Source organism: Lipotes vexillifer, unplaced genomic scaffold (genome assembly GCF_000442215.2).
Source record: "Lipotes vexillifer unplaced genomic scaffold, Lipotes_vexillifer_v1.1 scaffold754, whole genome shotgun sequence".
NCBI lineage: Eukaryota > Metazoa > Chordata > Mammalia > Artiodactyla > Lipotidae > Lipotes > Lipotes vexillifer.
In genome coordinates this window covers 140871-156883 of record NW_006777649.1, presented here as the reverse complement: position 1 = coordinate 156883, position 16013 = coordinate 140871, and the positions used below count along the sequence as shown (strand labels likewise).

The 16013-nt window shown below is 37.2% G+C and overlaps 1 protein-coding gene across 1 annotated transcript in view; it reads right to left on the bottom strand.

Moving 5' to 3' along the window:
* TCERG1 (transcription elongation regulator 1) overlaps positions 1 to 16013 on the bottom strand; it is a 59100-nt gene that overhangs the window by 34329 nt on the left and 8758 nt on the right. The window contains 7 exon segments of the mRNA XM_007451240.1: positions 1885 to 1973; positions 3097 to 3209; positions 3934 to 4134; positions 5643 to 5705; positions 9926 to 10168; positions 14490 to 14943; positions 15964 to 16013. The exon segment at positions 15964 to 16013 is cut by the window's right edge and continues 11 nt beyond it. Coding sequence (XP_007451302.1) covers positions 1885 to 1973; positions 3097 to 3209; positions 3934 to 4134; positions 5643 to 5705; positions 9926 to 10168; positions 14490 to 14943; positions 15964 to 16013 — 1213 coding nt within the window.

The following is a 16013-nucleotide window of genomic DNA, read 5'->3' as shown; positions in this document are numbered from 1 at the left end:
TTTTTTTTGTTGCGGTACGCGGGCCTCTCACCGTTGTGGCCTATCCCATTGTGGAGCACAGGCTCCGGACGCGCAGGCTCAGCGGTCATGGCTCACGGGCCCAGCCGCTCCGCGGCATGTGGGATCTTCCCGGACTGGGGCACGAACCCGTATCCCCTGCGTCGGCAGGCGGACTCTCAACCACTGCGCCACCAGGGAAGCCCAAGAAATGCATCCTTTTAAACAAATTGTTTTCATAACTTTGATTCTAGAACTGGGTAAATATTTTGCACAATTATTTTTGAAAGGGAGCCTGTGTACCAAGTTGGTAGAAAAACTACATAAAAAACAACTATTCCAAAATGCTTTTAAAACACAATGATTTGACTCTACATCCCTAGAGTAATATACTCTAAACATAAAAATAACTGGAAAAAAAACTTAAACTGTCTTCAGTAATCACACTGTTGGTGATAGTACTGGTCTTGCCTGTGAGAAAAGCAAATGAATAATTATGTTGCTATCACTCAAAGATGGTTTTCAGAAGAAAAGGAGATACTGAATTAAAATAGATGATGAGAGTCAGTATACTAAAATCTTGTAGTAGACTTGAACTGCAAGTAATGGTGTGAACTTAAGATGTATCTTTAAATGTATGCATCTTCCACCTCTGTCTACCAGAGGTCTAGAAATAATGACTAATTCAGTAGTAACAACTATCCCTAGATCCCACATGGCATAAAAATGCCACTTCTCACAAAAAGAAACCAGGGCTCCTTGGAAAATGGCTGAATCTAGGTCTGAAATAGGAAATATATGAGATAAAGATCAAACATGAATCCGGCACATCTCTGTAACTGCCTGCTAACTTGCAGGAAATTCAGGAATGGAGGATTCTATTAAAGAGTACCATGAGAATGCAATAATGAAATCCAGACTGTGGGACTCTATAGAACACACACATTTATTTTTTCAATATGAAAACAAGTAGGAAAAAGCAAGGAGAACAAGTTGGAGGGGAATCTGTAGATTATAAGACTTAAGAAACAAGCCAACTCATTGCCACGTGTAGACTGTACACAGATTAAATAAGTTAGAATAGGAACAGGAGAGAAAGCCCTCGTGGGGAGAGGAAGAAAAGGGAAAACCAAACATAAGAAGGAAAGAAAAAAAATAGACTATTCAATGCTAAGATAAAAAGACATAATTTTACAAAGTTCTATAAACATAATCACATATGAGGATATATACACAAAAGCAATTTTAAAATATTTTAAACAATAAAAAAGTAGATTCAGGATCTTAGTGGTTCAAATCTATAATTTTAAACAATAAATATTAACAGAGAGTTCCCTGCAGGGAGGAAGACACTGCAGCAGTTGAATTTTGAGCACCCAAAATACAATGAACAAGAACCAAAAAATATTCAGTAGATAAAAACAGGTATTTGAGGACTTCCCTGGTGGCGCAGTGGTTAAGAATCCACCTGCCAATGCAGGGGACACGGGTTCGAGACCTGGTCCGGGAAGATCCCACATGCCGCAGAGCAGCTAAGCCCGTGCGTCACAACTACTGAGCCTGCGCTCTAGAGCCCGCAAGCCACAATAGCTGAGCTCACGTGCCACAGCTACTGAAGCCCGCACGCCTAGAGCCTGTGCTCAGCAACAAGAGAAGCCACCGCAATGAGGCCCACACACTGCAGTGAAGAGTGGACCCTGCTCACCACAACTAGAGAGAAAGCCCATGCACAGCAAAGAAGACCCAACACAGGCAAAGTAAATAAATAAATAAGCAAACAGGTATTTGACACATGCTTTTTTAAAGTACTTTTCCTTCCTATTGGATAATAATGTAATAATCAAGCATGGCAATCAATCAATCAAACAGCTTAAGTCAAGTACATACCATGGAGTACCAGGAATAGGAGTAGTAGCCACTGGTTTTGCCTTCTGGGCAGCCTTTTCTTCTTCGGTCATCTCCTCTTCTTTGGGCTCCTATGGGAAATGATATTACTCCCATTAAATTAATATTACAAAACTATACCTGAATATCCCACAAATACAAGAAAGATTGCAAATACCTTAAAGTACAACCAACATAAGGTCTGTTGCTAGCATACAGAGGACAGACTCTGAGTCAGAATTTCTAAATAAGTTCTAAATCCTCGCCCCCTAGACAGAGCCGAATTGCACAACAGTAGACCCCATCAGCAGCAGGTCCTATCTTACAGACTCACTAATCATCCATTTAAGAGTAGAAATAAGGAGAAGGGTATAGAAGATTAGAGGAGACCTCTTCATCTAAGGTTGTTTCTTTTTTCTGCGAAATTCCTTACTGATAAGATAAGACTACCATTGGTCCCTCACTGAATAAAAAAAGCTTCCAAAAAGCAGAGCTCTTTTAATGCTGTACAGAGATTATTCCATGCCACGAGAGGACAAATAAAATACAACCATCATTCCCCCATATGAAGTTGTACTTCTAATTATAACATGTACCAGTCTATAAGTCAGGAGGGGACATCAGCTCTGGTCCAAGGTCCTTTCTTTCTAAGGGGGTCTTGGTTTAGTATAAGAAGTAATTTAATGAAACTTCCAAAGGAAAAACTGAATTAGAAATTTCAAAGAACCCTAAAATTGCAGAGGTCAGATTTACAGCAATCATCTAAAACTACAGCAAGTGGGTTTCCCTGGTGGCACAGTGCTTAAGAATCCGCCTGCCACTGCAGGGGACTCAGGTTCGAGCCCTGGTCCGGGAAGATCTCACATGCCGTGAAGCAACTAAGCCCATGTGCCACAACTACTGAGCCTGCGCTCTAGAGCCCGTGAGCCACAACTACTGACCACGCATACTGCAACTACTGAAGCCCGTGCGCCTAGGGCCCGTGCTCCGAAACAACAGAAGCCACTGCGATGAGAAGCCCGCCCACCGCAACAAAGAGTAGCTGCCGCTCGCCTCAACTAAAGAAAGCCTGTGCACAGCAGAGAAGACCCAATGCAGCGAAAAATAAAATAAATTTATAAAAAATAAAACTACAGCAAATGGATTTTCAGTTACAAGTAAACTGTACCCAACAATCAATGCTGGCTCCCAGGTAAACAGGTAATAGCCCTTTACCTCTTTTATCTCCTTTATTGGCTCTTCTTTAGGATCCTCCTCCTCCGTTTCCATTGGCAGAGGTTCTTCAGAAGGTTCTTTAATTGGCTCTTTAATCTTCTCCTCTAATTTTTCTATTAAAAATTGAGATAACATCACACAGTGGTTCTGAAGTAACTTCTGATGAACTTTCAGAGACTAGGCAGTTAAGATATTCCATTTCTAGTTATTAACCACAAAAATAAAATGTTCTTCCTTGTAATATCACTGATTTGCATCTAATGTAATGTTCAACTTCAAATACCTTGCTATACCAATCAGGAAACTGTCAGTAGAAAAGAACTACTGATTTCAGAGGGACATAAAGTCTTTCAGGTCATTCATATATCATTTGCAGCAATCATTCATTTTGCTGAAAGCGATAACATACTAAAAAACAGAAACAGGGACTTGTGAAATAGAATATTATGAGTCCTCTTCCTCCAAGATTCCAACAGCCTTAAGTTTTTCTTCAGAACACATACAATAAACACATTCCTTCCTGATCATTACTATCAATCTCAATAAGGATAACGATAATTATTCAGTAGAATAATTATGCAATTCCTGACCAGAGTAAAAAATATATATTAGTGTGTACATATAATTTAACTTCCCCAGATGGTAAAGTGATGGCCAAACATGTAAGAAGAAGAACTGGCTTTTTAAATGAATACATATTTAACAATTCAGAGGAAATAAATAATCCAACACTATGTAACTAGAAAACCCCTCAAACGTTTTAAAAAAGGAATTAACTCAGAATTTCAAATAGCATTTCTATTTATACTATGTCCCACCAAGTCATTAAAACTATACCTTTTTCCTTTAGCTCTTGGGGTTTTTCCCAGGTTGATTCTAATGTTCTATTATTATAATAATATGTCTTCCCATCTGCTGTTTTATATTCAGTCCACTCAGAAACTGCTGTTGCTCCCGCTAAGGTAGCAGGTGAAGCTGCAATAGCAACCTGGGGGTGTATCATGGGTACAATAGGAGGGGCCATTCCTGGCAATACACCTAGAAGAAGAAGAATAAAAAAATTAGATCCAAGTATCAAACTGTGATACAAAATAAAACTTTGAAAAATGAGCTAAATTCTTCTACTAAACATTAATAATGAATGAGCCAGTTGAAACAAAAAAATCATATAAATTATGATTTAATTACTTAAATCTATATCCCTGGTTTACTTCTAATGCCTAAATTCAATTAGATTCAGAAATTGAACCCAAAAAGTACCTTAAGAACAGTCAGAAATTTGGGTCACACCTATAAGTGAAATCTTAATAAAATATAACATAATAAATTATAAAAATAATGGTACATTCTCTACTTATTAACAGAAATATATTTTTATAAAGAATTTCTTGGGCTTCCCTGGTGGCGCAGTGGTTAGGTTCGATCCCTGGTCTGGAAGGACCCCACATGCCGTGGAGCAGCTGGGCCCATGCGCCGCAACTACTGAGCCCACATGCCACAACTGCTGAGGCCATGTGCCTGGAGCCCATGCCCCGCAAGGGGAGGGCCCGCCACGGTGAGAAGCCCGTGCACTGCAGCGAAAGAGGGGCCCCAGCTCGTGCAACTAGAGAAAGCCTGTGCACAGCGACAAAGACCCAGTGCAGCCAAAAATAAATAAATAAAATTTATTTGAAAAAAGAATTTCCTCAAATTCTAATGAAATCAAGGCAACAAGCACATTTACTAAGCATATTTCCTGAGGCAAAATTGTTTTCTTGTTCTAAGGTACCTAAAAAGGATATGAATAAAATTCTATTTTAAGGTAAATGACTGAAAAAATAAATAAGTAAAAATAAAGTAAATGACTGAGTTTACTATCAAATCAATTTTAAATATACTAAGTGATTAAGTGAGATATCCCTGTAAACTCTTTGACAGTTTATTCTTTTCCGGAAAGAGAGCAATGTTTCTTTTTCTTTTTTTCTTTTTTTAAGGATAAGCCAAGATCTATATTTTTCACCAGACAACTAAACAAGCTGGTATTATAAATAATCAAAAACGTGAATCAAAATTGAAAACAAAAAAAACAACCTCAAATCCTATACTAGAATTTAAGTTTCAGGTAGTTAACTTCAGTAACTTTAAAATGCAAATTTATACTATACACACAAATATTCACACACATATACTCACTAGCATGCAAGCATAATCACATCACTTTACACATGGAAATGATTTTTTTATATTTAACTTAAAAACACACGTCAAAAAATAAAATTAAATGTTATGAATATGGGAATGAAGTTGTTTACACTTATTACAAAAATTAAGATATAAAGTGATTTGACCTTATTTGCTTTTGTGAACCAACGAAGCTAATACTACAGGCAATTGGGAAAATTAAGTGTTGGCCAAATATGACAACTGCATTTATACTGCTCATTAAAAAGAAAAATATAAAAAAATCCACTCACTTGGGCAAAATAAATAAATAAAAGGATAAACAACAACATTCACTACCATGCCAACTTACAGACAAAACAAACTAAGATGGTTTTAAAAATTACCGGTCTTGGTGGTAGCGACTGTCTTTACATACGGGCAGCTGACTATTTGCATCATTGCTACACCTGTAAAATGGATAAGCAAGCATACGTTGGAAAGCTGCCATTGTATGTCGGCTACCACTGGGATTCAGGGAAATAATTTACCACCACAATTTAGAATGTTATTTCCAATGAAAAAGACCAAGGATGGAGTAGAATTTCTTTTTGTTTGACATTTTGTGGGAAGTGGTGCCAAATCCAATGATAACTAATTCTAAATTATAGCATCAATTACCTTTTTATCAAACCAGTTGATAATATTTGAAGGAGTCTCAAGAGTTTAAATTCAGCAAAGGAAAGCCCCTTCACTACGTATGCATAACAAGTTTTCATGATTTCATGTGGGACATTTTCCCACAGGACATCAAACCCATGCTGCTTAAGACACCAGTGAAAGGCAGACGCAGCATGACACTAACAAGACACTTTCTCTGTGCTGCTGCTAAGTGGGAACTACATGCAAAAGCAGAGGCATGGAGCATAACCATGCAAAGTAGAAAAAGAGTAAGATAGGACAAAGAGGGGTGGGAGGAAAAGGAAGAAAATAAAATATGAGACAGATCCCAATATACCACTGCAAATAATACTTTAAATAAAAGGGCAAAGATGAAGAGGAGGGTAGCATTCAACTAATGACAAAATATCCATGTGTAGTGCCTGCTGTATGGAATGCCACGGGCTTGGAACACTGTGGGGGCAGGCTAACAAATTAAGAAGAAGACAGCCCCTTTAGTATCATTAATGACTACCTGGACTGATTACTTTAGAAACCTCAATCGTTTAAGCCAGCTAAAGGAGTAGCACTTGTATTAAAGAATGGAAATTACGTACAGTTCTCAGAAGAATGAAGACTCATCATGATGCATTACAATGGTGATAAAAAGGGAATGAAAGGAAAAGCTGGAAAACTAAGACTGATTAATTGAGGAAAATCAAAATTAAGAGTGAGTTTTTTAAAACTTTTAAAGGAAAAGGCTGAAGGCAAAGGGTTGGGAAGTTAAATTTTATTTTCTATTTCTTTTGGCTAAAAAAAAAACCTAAACCTATTTTGGTACCGATAAAAATTAAAAGTAATAAATTCTTTTCCCCACTAAAGTACATAAAAATAAAATTTTCCTAATTCAGAGACAAAAATTAAATTAAACCCCTGCATTTGTAAATAACATACCTATGTTCACGCGCACACACACACAAAATACTGCCAATTTTTGAAAAGTGCCTTAATTTCTTAATTACTATTTTAAATAAAAATATTAAAGCTAAACTTTCTACTAACAATGAAACTAAAACAAACGCACTGGATCAAAAAAGTATGCTGAATAAAGTTTATGTATAGTTTTATTTTCCATAATGTTTAAAGAAAGCAATGGAAAAATTCGTTTGATTAAGGAAGCTACAGCATATTTTAGGTTTAAATTAGTATAAATACTGCTACCTGCAGGATCACTGAGCCTACTAAGTCAGCACTAGAAATTCAATTCTTAGACTCTATGAACTTTACTCTCAAAGACTGTTCTCCAAAACCATCTCCTAATAAGTAATTTCAACTATACAACTTAAACAGAAGAAAGTCAAATATACTCATATTTAGGCCTAACTGCCATTGCTAAATATCAGCTGGGCCAACACAGAACTCTTGTATTTGACTATCAACATTATAGCCCATAATAAAAGGACATATTTGTTTCTTCTCATGTTAAAAAGACCAACTTTAGGTTTTCTAAGGGTGACTATATGCATATCATGAAGACTCACAAAATAACCAAACATCTAAATTTTTAACCTTCTTTTAAAAAGGAGCATTTGTTCAATTTTCCTACAACTCTACCCTCAAATTATATTCTACCAGGAAATTAGAAAATTCCATTTAGTATTCTGGATAATCCTGATGTCACTGACCATAAGCTTCTTAAAATTCCAAATAAGATTTTCCAGACTAAGAAGTAGAAATCCTGTAATCCTAACCCAATTCACTATCCCCAACTCCACCTCTTACTCCTATATTTTACCTAACTCTTCCACTCCTTTTCTTCATCTTGACTATCCCTTCTTTAATCATCCTCATTAGCACCATACATTGCTATTTCAAATAGAATATAAGGCTCCAAGATAAATTACATCCAAATTCCTCCTGCTTACCTTACTGCTGAATTGATATAAAAAAGGAAAAACAGAGATAGATGGCATTATACATAAAACCAAAGATTTGGGGAGGAGAAAAACAAGTCTTCTTTTCCATTCTTTTTTTTACTAAAGTACCTTAGATGACTGAATTAAAAGGGGAAATGAGAAAATGAACGAATTCTAAGATGCCTTACTATATAAAACAAATATTACTTTCTATAAAACATTAGTTCCCTCTCCAAAGAATCTCTGGTATCTTGCATAAAATTTTACAGATTATCTAACCCAGGTTCTCTTCCAACTGACCTACAAAGTATCATTAGTGGCTCCCATTTATTAAATGCCTTTTACTGCCAAACTTCATAGGTACTACCTCATCTGGTAACACAAACGGTTACCACCTGTTCTAAAATTTAACGGTGGGATGAGGACCAGAGAAGACCAAGACATCCAAAGACAGCTATAACTGAAGGGATTTTACTGTGACAAAATTCCACTTTCTACAGAAATAAATTTTGCTACTCTTTCACCCACTGGTCCTATTAAGAACCTCTAAAGCAAAACCAAAGTCCTTTTAGACAACAGCCTTTCCAATACCTCATATATGTTATTATGCAACCTCTCAATCTTCTCTCTACATAATTAACAATCTCAGCTCCTTACTATCGCTCAGAATCCAGGATCTGGTCTTAACACTGTCCCTGACCCTAAAGCAGACCAAAATTGCAAGAGGTTATGACGAATATCAAGCTTTTATCCATTCATCACTTAATTTTCTACAAAGAGTACATCCGAAGAGGAAAGTATCAGCTGCTTAATCTTAAATTTAATTTTGAAAAAGGGTAATCCCTAGTATTAGAGACAACATTTTTTATTTTCTTCTTACTTTTAAGTGATTTCGGTTTCTTAAACATCACATACTGGTCATTTAATTACCTAACGCTACATCGACAACATGTAAAAAGGTTTTCCAAAAAACCCACTAATTCTTAAATTTTTGGTTTCTTTCTTGCTAAGGTGTAATATATGAAAGTGTTCTTTTCAAAGTAGTTACAAGGAAATAGTGTGATAATTAAAATGTGTGCAAATCTAAGAAACAGCTGTATCACAACCCTATTCTTACACAAAAACTAGTACAATAAAGCAGCAACCATAGTGAAAGGAGTGTGAAATTAGGAGACAAGAGGCCTAGGTTCTATTCATCTTTGCTACAAACTAGCCTTGTGAGCTTGACCTCTCTAAGGCGTCAACATTTTCAACTATAATTCTAGGAGAACGGACCACGGATTAAGGAGTAAATATGTTTGACAACAGCAAACACACGCAAATTACAATGCCAAAGACTACCACTGTTTAATCCCTATGGGAAAAATTCTACTCCACAATCTTTTAATTCCTTCTCTAGTTGAAATGATTTCCCCTAAAAAATAAAATACATGAACTCACCATAATTATTTAAACGTTAAAATGTTGCCTGTTATACTTCACAGTTGTTACAAGGGAAACTTATGCTTTTCTCTTTTAGATGAATTTTTTAAAGTTAAGTGACTCACATTTTCTTCTCAGTATAACGTAATTATTACGAGCATGATTTTTGGATCTGGAGTGCCCAGACTCAAACCCCAACACCATCACTTATTAGCTATGTGACCACGGGCAAGTAACTTAACCTGTGTGTGTATCTACCTCATAAGACGGTTGAGAAAACTAAACGAATTGTTCCATGTAAAGTGCTTAGACCAATGCATGATATAGAAATCACTTAACTTGTGTTACCTATTGTGACCTATGATTTCTTAACTTCATACACTCAATCCCTTATAATATTGCATTTAGAACATATTTACACAAAAAGATGATCATTTTTAATTCATTGGGGCCATTATCCAAAATGAGTGTAGCTTTAAATGTGGCTCTAATTTTAAGACATGTAAACAACAACAGAAAAGGACATTTACCAAAACTGAAGAGAAAAATACTGCAGTTAGCCATGAATCTTTCAAAAATGTTTCAAACAAGTGAGATTCAAGGCAAATTTCAAATGCAACAGACACATGAGAACAAACTAACTGACAATATGAAAACATAGCTGGAAAAACTATTATTATCTATTGGTTTACCTGGAAGTGGAATTGGCATGCCAGGAAGGGGAACACGAAATGGAGGTACCATTACTGGTGGAAAAGCAGGTATTGCTGCTGCTGGCTGAGGTACTGAATGAGGAACGGCAGGAGGTAACGCCTGGGGGTGTGGCTGAGGAACGGTTTGCACAGGTGTGGCTGTAGGAGCAGGAGTTGAAACACTAACTGTAGGCGTGGCAACTGAAACAGCAGAACTTGGGGTCTGATCTTGTGTTGTGGGTGCTGATAAAAGATAAAACAGAAATATGTATCACTCCTTCATAAACCATCTTACTATATTCATTCATCATTCACTCATTCAGTATGTAAGTATTTAGGGCCCATTCCATGCACTGCAAGGAATTTATAACAAGGTCTCTGTCTTCCAAGAAGCTTGAAAATAGTTAAATGAAACATAAACAATAACTAAAACACAAAGTGAAAGGGGATAAATGTATAGGAGTGTAACTCAAGACCCAAAGACCATTTCTTACTGTGAGACGGTACAGAAAATTTTATACTGTGGTGATAGGCCTTGAAAGATTAGGATTTCAACAAGGAAAATGACAAAGTGAAAGGAGTAAATAAGCAAGTGGTGAGAAAAGTGAGTAAAAGCAAAGAGTAGGGGACAACAAGGTATTGTTTAGAAAACAGAAGACAAGCAATCAACTAGTAAAACACTAGGCATACCAACAGAACCAGTGAGTGACAGCTGGAAAGGCAGGCCAGAGGCATAAAGTGGGAGGCCTTGAACAGACAACTAAGGAGTCCGCACTTGACTGGGTAGGGAAAGGGAAGAACTTACGTAAACGTAGAGAAATGATCTAAAAGAATGAACACCAAAACGTATGTGTACACCTTTTACTTTTTACTACACATGCTTCGTTAGAGTTTGATTTTTTTAATAAGAATGCATTCACGTGTTATTTATGTGACTTCATGAATGTAAAAGGGATGTGGGGGGGGGTAGAATGAAGGTTTCTGTATGGAAGAGTAACAATCACTGTTCATTTGACGAATTAACCTGGCGGATGCATAGGAAGAAAAGGAAGAACAGAGGTGGGAAAATCAATTTCAACGTATCTGGAGTTGTCCAAGCAAGGAAGAACAGAGAGAAAAAAGTATGCAATAACTAATGACTGACTGGATATGAACAAATGGGAGTCAAAAACGACTTGGGTTTCTCTATAATTATTTCAAAATAAAAAGGTAAAAAAAGAAAAAAATAAATAACTCAGGTTTCCAGTGTGAGAGACCAGCAAAATGTGAAATTCAGGATAATTTGGTTCTACTAATACGTTATTTTAAAATATCAAAAATAAAACATTTTATCCCTAGTAATCACACTTTGTGACCCCCAAAATATATAAAATTCATATTTCTTTTTTTTTAAGTTTCAGTTCTCAAATATTACAAAACATATTTTGTTATTTATTCACAACCCATCTAGTTCCAAAACAAAATTCATTTTCATAATTCATTGGTAACTAATACTTCATCTTTATCTTGATATAAAGAAAAATGCCAAACTTTACCTATACTGGAATAAGAATGAAATTTATCAAATTAAATAAAACAGTGCTTTCCTAATCTTTATGCCAATTTTATTCTAAGGGAAAGCACACTGTTTAATGCAAACCACCCAATAATCCAACTGAGAAAATTTCTCACTGTCTTTCCTTCAGCTCCTAACAATGAAAAACTCACTTAGGCTGGGAAGATGTCAGCAATTTCATACTTGTTAATGAGGGACTCACCTTGGCTAAATAGACAGCAGGGCCAAACAAGTATCTTCAGGGGCCCAGGAATGAATTGGTGGTCTAGCATAGACCTAGCCTTAGGGTACAGTATCATATTAATATAATTTTATAACAGTATGAAAAATACAAATTACATGCAACATTTGCCCAGTCCCATACATATACCATTTAGCATTTGTCATCTACTGCAATGGCTGAAAATATATCAAGTTATTCTTCCCAACTTCCCTGAGGAGGAGGATTTCATCAGCATTTTTCACAAACTTGCATAGGATAAAATGAGTTTATGCTCAACTGAGGTTAAAATATGAATTCCTTAATTTTTAGTTCAATTTACCCACAGGTTTATACTGCAGTTCATAGAATTACATTTTTTTAAAAATCATGGTAATAGTATTTAGTAATATTTGCTAAACTCACAATACAAAGTACTGAGTCAGGAAAATAAAATGAGTTACAAAGGCATCAAATTTCAGGGTGAAAGGAACACGAAATGGAGATGGCAAAAAGTATTCACTCAACCTATTCCTCTTGCTGACACAGGATTTTCTGAATTTGATTAGTTGCCATGCGTCATGAGAGAAAAGGGACAAAGGCAACAAAAGAATTAACTGGGAAGCTGGGAGAATGGTAGCTAGGACTTTAGAGTAGGTAAATTCCTACTAACTCCATTTGCTAAAATGACTAGTGTAACACTAGACCTCAAAATATACTACTAATCCAGCCTCAGATCTTAACTAAAAAAGACAAGTGACTAAGAGATGGAGAAATATTAAGACTGATAACACTTCTTGACACTCAATCAAGCGAAATAAAACCGGCTATGAGGAATACTCAGAAAGACAACATCAAAATTGATGTTTAAAGGCAGTAAAAAGAACAAGATTTTGCTATTCTGTTCTTAGAATAAAGGCCTCCCTATCACTGAAGGGTAGTACAAAAAATGAAAAACGGGAATTCTGAATAGAATGGTTGGTAATGGACAAGATACCTATGGGCCTACTGACAGACCACTCTGATATGGAAATGAAATACAAAGAGAACAGTTAAAAGTTTTTGGCTACCCACCTCCCTTAAAACAAAGTACTACTATTTTTCCTTCCAAAGAGGCAGGGAATAAAACAGAAGCAACACAGAGCCTCCACATAGAACCACACTGCTTTTAATTGATCTCCTTCTCCCATCACCACCACAAGTACCCCATAAAAACCGACTGTTTTCTGCCTTGCCCCACAGGTTTTAGAAGCATTTGCCTATAAAAAGGCAAAGATCTTCAACCAACTAGCTAATATCACTGTTAATCTGTATTTTCAGAATTCAACTTAGCTACAAGAGACCTGTAAAGCATTATTTACATCTTCCTATTAAGTACATTTTCTCCCAAGCCCTCTAAAAAATATCAAATAGGGCCTTTAAAAAAACTGTCTCCAAATCACATGTACCTTACTTCTTCGGTTACTACACACATCAGTAAAATAAAATCAAATTTGAATTTAAATTCAGTAGGATGACTAAATTTCTCTCATGTACGTATTTCTTACAAGGTAATATACACTAATAATTCCCTAGTCCCTGAAGCTACTGGGGGAGGGAAGAGAGACAGCTTTTTTTTTTAAAATTCTCTCCCATTATCCAGGTAGCAAAATAATCTAAATTATAATCGCCTTGTAGGGATAATTATGTATCTTCACGCCAGTATCATAATAAATAATCAAATCAATAAAATTATGTAAATATTTGGGGGCTCAATCTCAGCCCGTAGAAAAAGTAGCAGCATACTTATATCAAAAAAAAAAAGAACAAAATAAAATCCAGAACTAGTAGCATAAATATTAATGACAATCTTTCAAGCAAATTAATATTCTTCTCTCCTCATCCCTGAAATCTATTAATTGTCTCTCATCTTTATAAAAAAGATGTAACCTCTGGGCCTCTGTGTCTTCATACCTGAAAATTCTCTTACCTTTCGAACTGCTTCTAACACAATTCCACATTTCATCTGCCTGCATCTCATTCTGGGACCCATCTACCTCTAAACAAGATTACTGAAAAGTTCCTAAGTTTCCCTGATTTCAACACTACCCAAATAACGAGTGCCATAAAAATCTTCCAGAATACTGCATTCATATAGACCGCCTACTGCCTGCCTGCCTCACCCATTTGCCTGGTTCTTAAAACTCTTCATAACCTGGTCTTTTATTCAATATATTAACCAATATAAATCCTCTCATCTAACAATTCATAAACTATATTTATCCTCATTTCCTGACCTACGTTTCCCACTACCTGAAACACCTTTCCGAAACTTTGAACCTATTCAAATCCTATCACACATCCTTTATGATAAACCTCAATACCCATGTAGTCCACTCACTTGTCTCTCCGTTTTCTTGAATTCTTATATCTTCTATTTTCGCTGCATAACTTTGCATGCTATTCTCTAATTGTTTCCCATGCATTATTCTTGCCTCCTCAATTAGAAAAACTGGAAACTCTGCAAGATAGGGGCAGGGGCCAAGACTTACACTTATTCTGCAAACCCCACATCACCCAGCATTACTGTTGGCCAAGTTGAATAGCTAACTCTACACTTGCCCAGTTTAGCTTCATGAATTTCAACTGGGCAAATAACTTCTTCTACTCGTGTAAATTTCTGTTCTTTTTAGCCAAAAGTCTTAATGTCAAAAACATATTTTAAATAACATCAAGGATAATACCTAAAACACTAGGATCATTTTGGGATGCATTCCCACTTGTCCATTTCTCTAGCCCCTAAATGAAAACACATGCTGACTAGTACTCACTTGATACTGGCTGCGAAACTGAAGAGGCAGTTGTTGTGGTAGAAGTGGTAGAGGATGGGGTTGATGATGACGTTGAAGTGGATACCGCAGGTGCTGGGCTACTGGTCGTAGGGGTGGAAGCTCCCACTGCTTGTGCTTGCACTTGCGCCTGCACCTGGGCCTGGGCCTGAGCCTGGGCCTGGGCCTGGGCCTGAGCCTGGGCCTGAGCCTGTGCCTGTGCCTGCGCCTGTGCTTGTGCCTGGGCCTGCGCTTGTGCCTGGGCCTGTGCTTGAGCTTGAGCTTGAGCTTGAGCTTGTGCCTGTGCCTGGGCCTGGGCCTGGGCCTGGGCCTGAGCCTGGGCCTGAACCTGGGCCTGGGCTGCAAGCATAGGTGTCAGTTCTGACTGCTGAATGACCTTAACTCCATCTGGCTTGGTCCATGCAGATTCACGTGTCCGAGCATTGTAATAATAAACCTGCAGAGAAAGCAAAATCGTCAGTATCAACGAATCTGTCAACTATCATTTATAAACAATAATACAACTATATTTTGTCTTAAACAGTATTAAAACTTGGCTGTTTGTATATGATGAGACTAAAGGTACTTTTTCACTCCTTTTTTCCTCCCCCCCCCCACGTTTTCTATAATGAGCACATTATATTTTTAACACACACCAAAAAAGGAGAACCAAGGTTATATTTTGTGCACAAAGTTAACACAGCGGGCCTGAGACTGCAATCCTTAGAAAGCCCTGCCCACAATGTTGGTCCTTGGCTGGCATCTGGCAACTTAGATTTCAGGAGGGTTCCCATCATTCCCTAACTGATAAGAATGGCTCATTATGCTTAAACTGTTTATGCAAACAATGCAGTTTATGCTGAATACATGCCTTCCTTCTGGGAGTCTGGAATGTGGTATGTGCTGGGCAGATGGTGCCAGATATGGGACCAGTCCCCAATGAAAACCCTCGACTCCTCAGCTCAGGAGAGCTTTCCCAGCAGACAACACTTCACCTGTGTGTTCACAATGCCATGTCGCAGGAATTAAACTCATTCTATATGATTCCACTGAAAGGACTCTGGAAAGCTTGTGCTTGGTTGCTCCAGACTGCAGCCCATGCACCTTTCTCTTTGCTGGTTTTGCTTTGTATCTTTTCTCTGTAATTAGTCTTAGCTGCAAATACAACTACATGCTGAGTCTTGTGAGTTCTCCCAGCAAACACTAAACCTGAGGGCTGTTTTGGGGACCCAAGGCACATATTTAAAATACAGGCTTCCAGAATCATAGGCAAACCTATGTAAGTGCTCCAGGCCACCTTATGTCTGTGCATAAGTCCAATCCAGTGAGCCTTTCCAGGAGTCCTGCCCCACCCTGGCTTACCCAAGGCTCATTCCTAATTGGCAAAGATATAGTCACTGATCTCAATCTGCCAGAACTCCTGTTTTACTCTTCTGTTACTAAGAAGCTAACAACCTAAATACATTTTATAATTTACCTTCCCATCTGGAGTTTTATTTTCAACCCATATCTCCTCAGTAGGAGGCA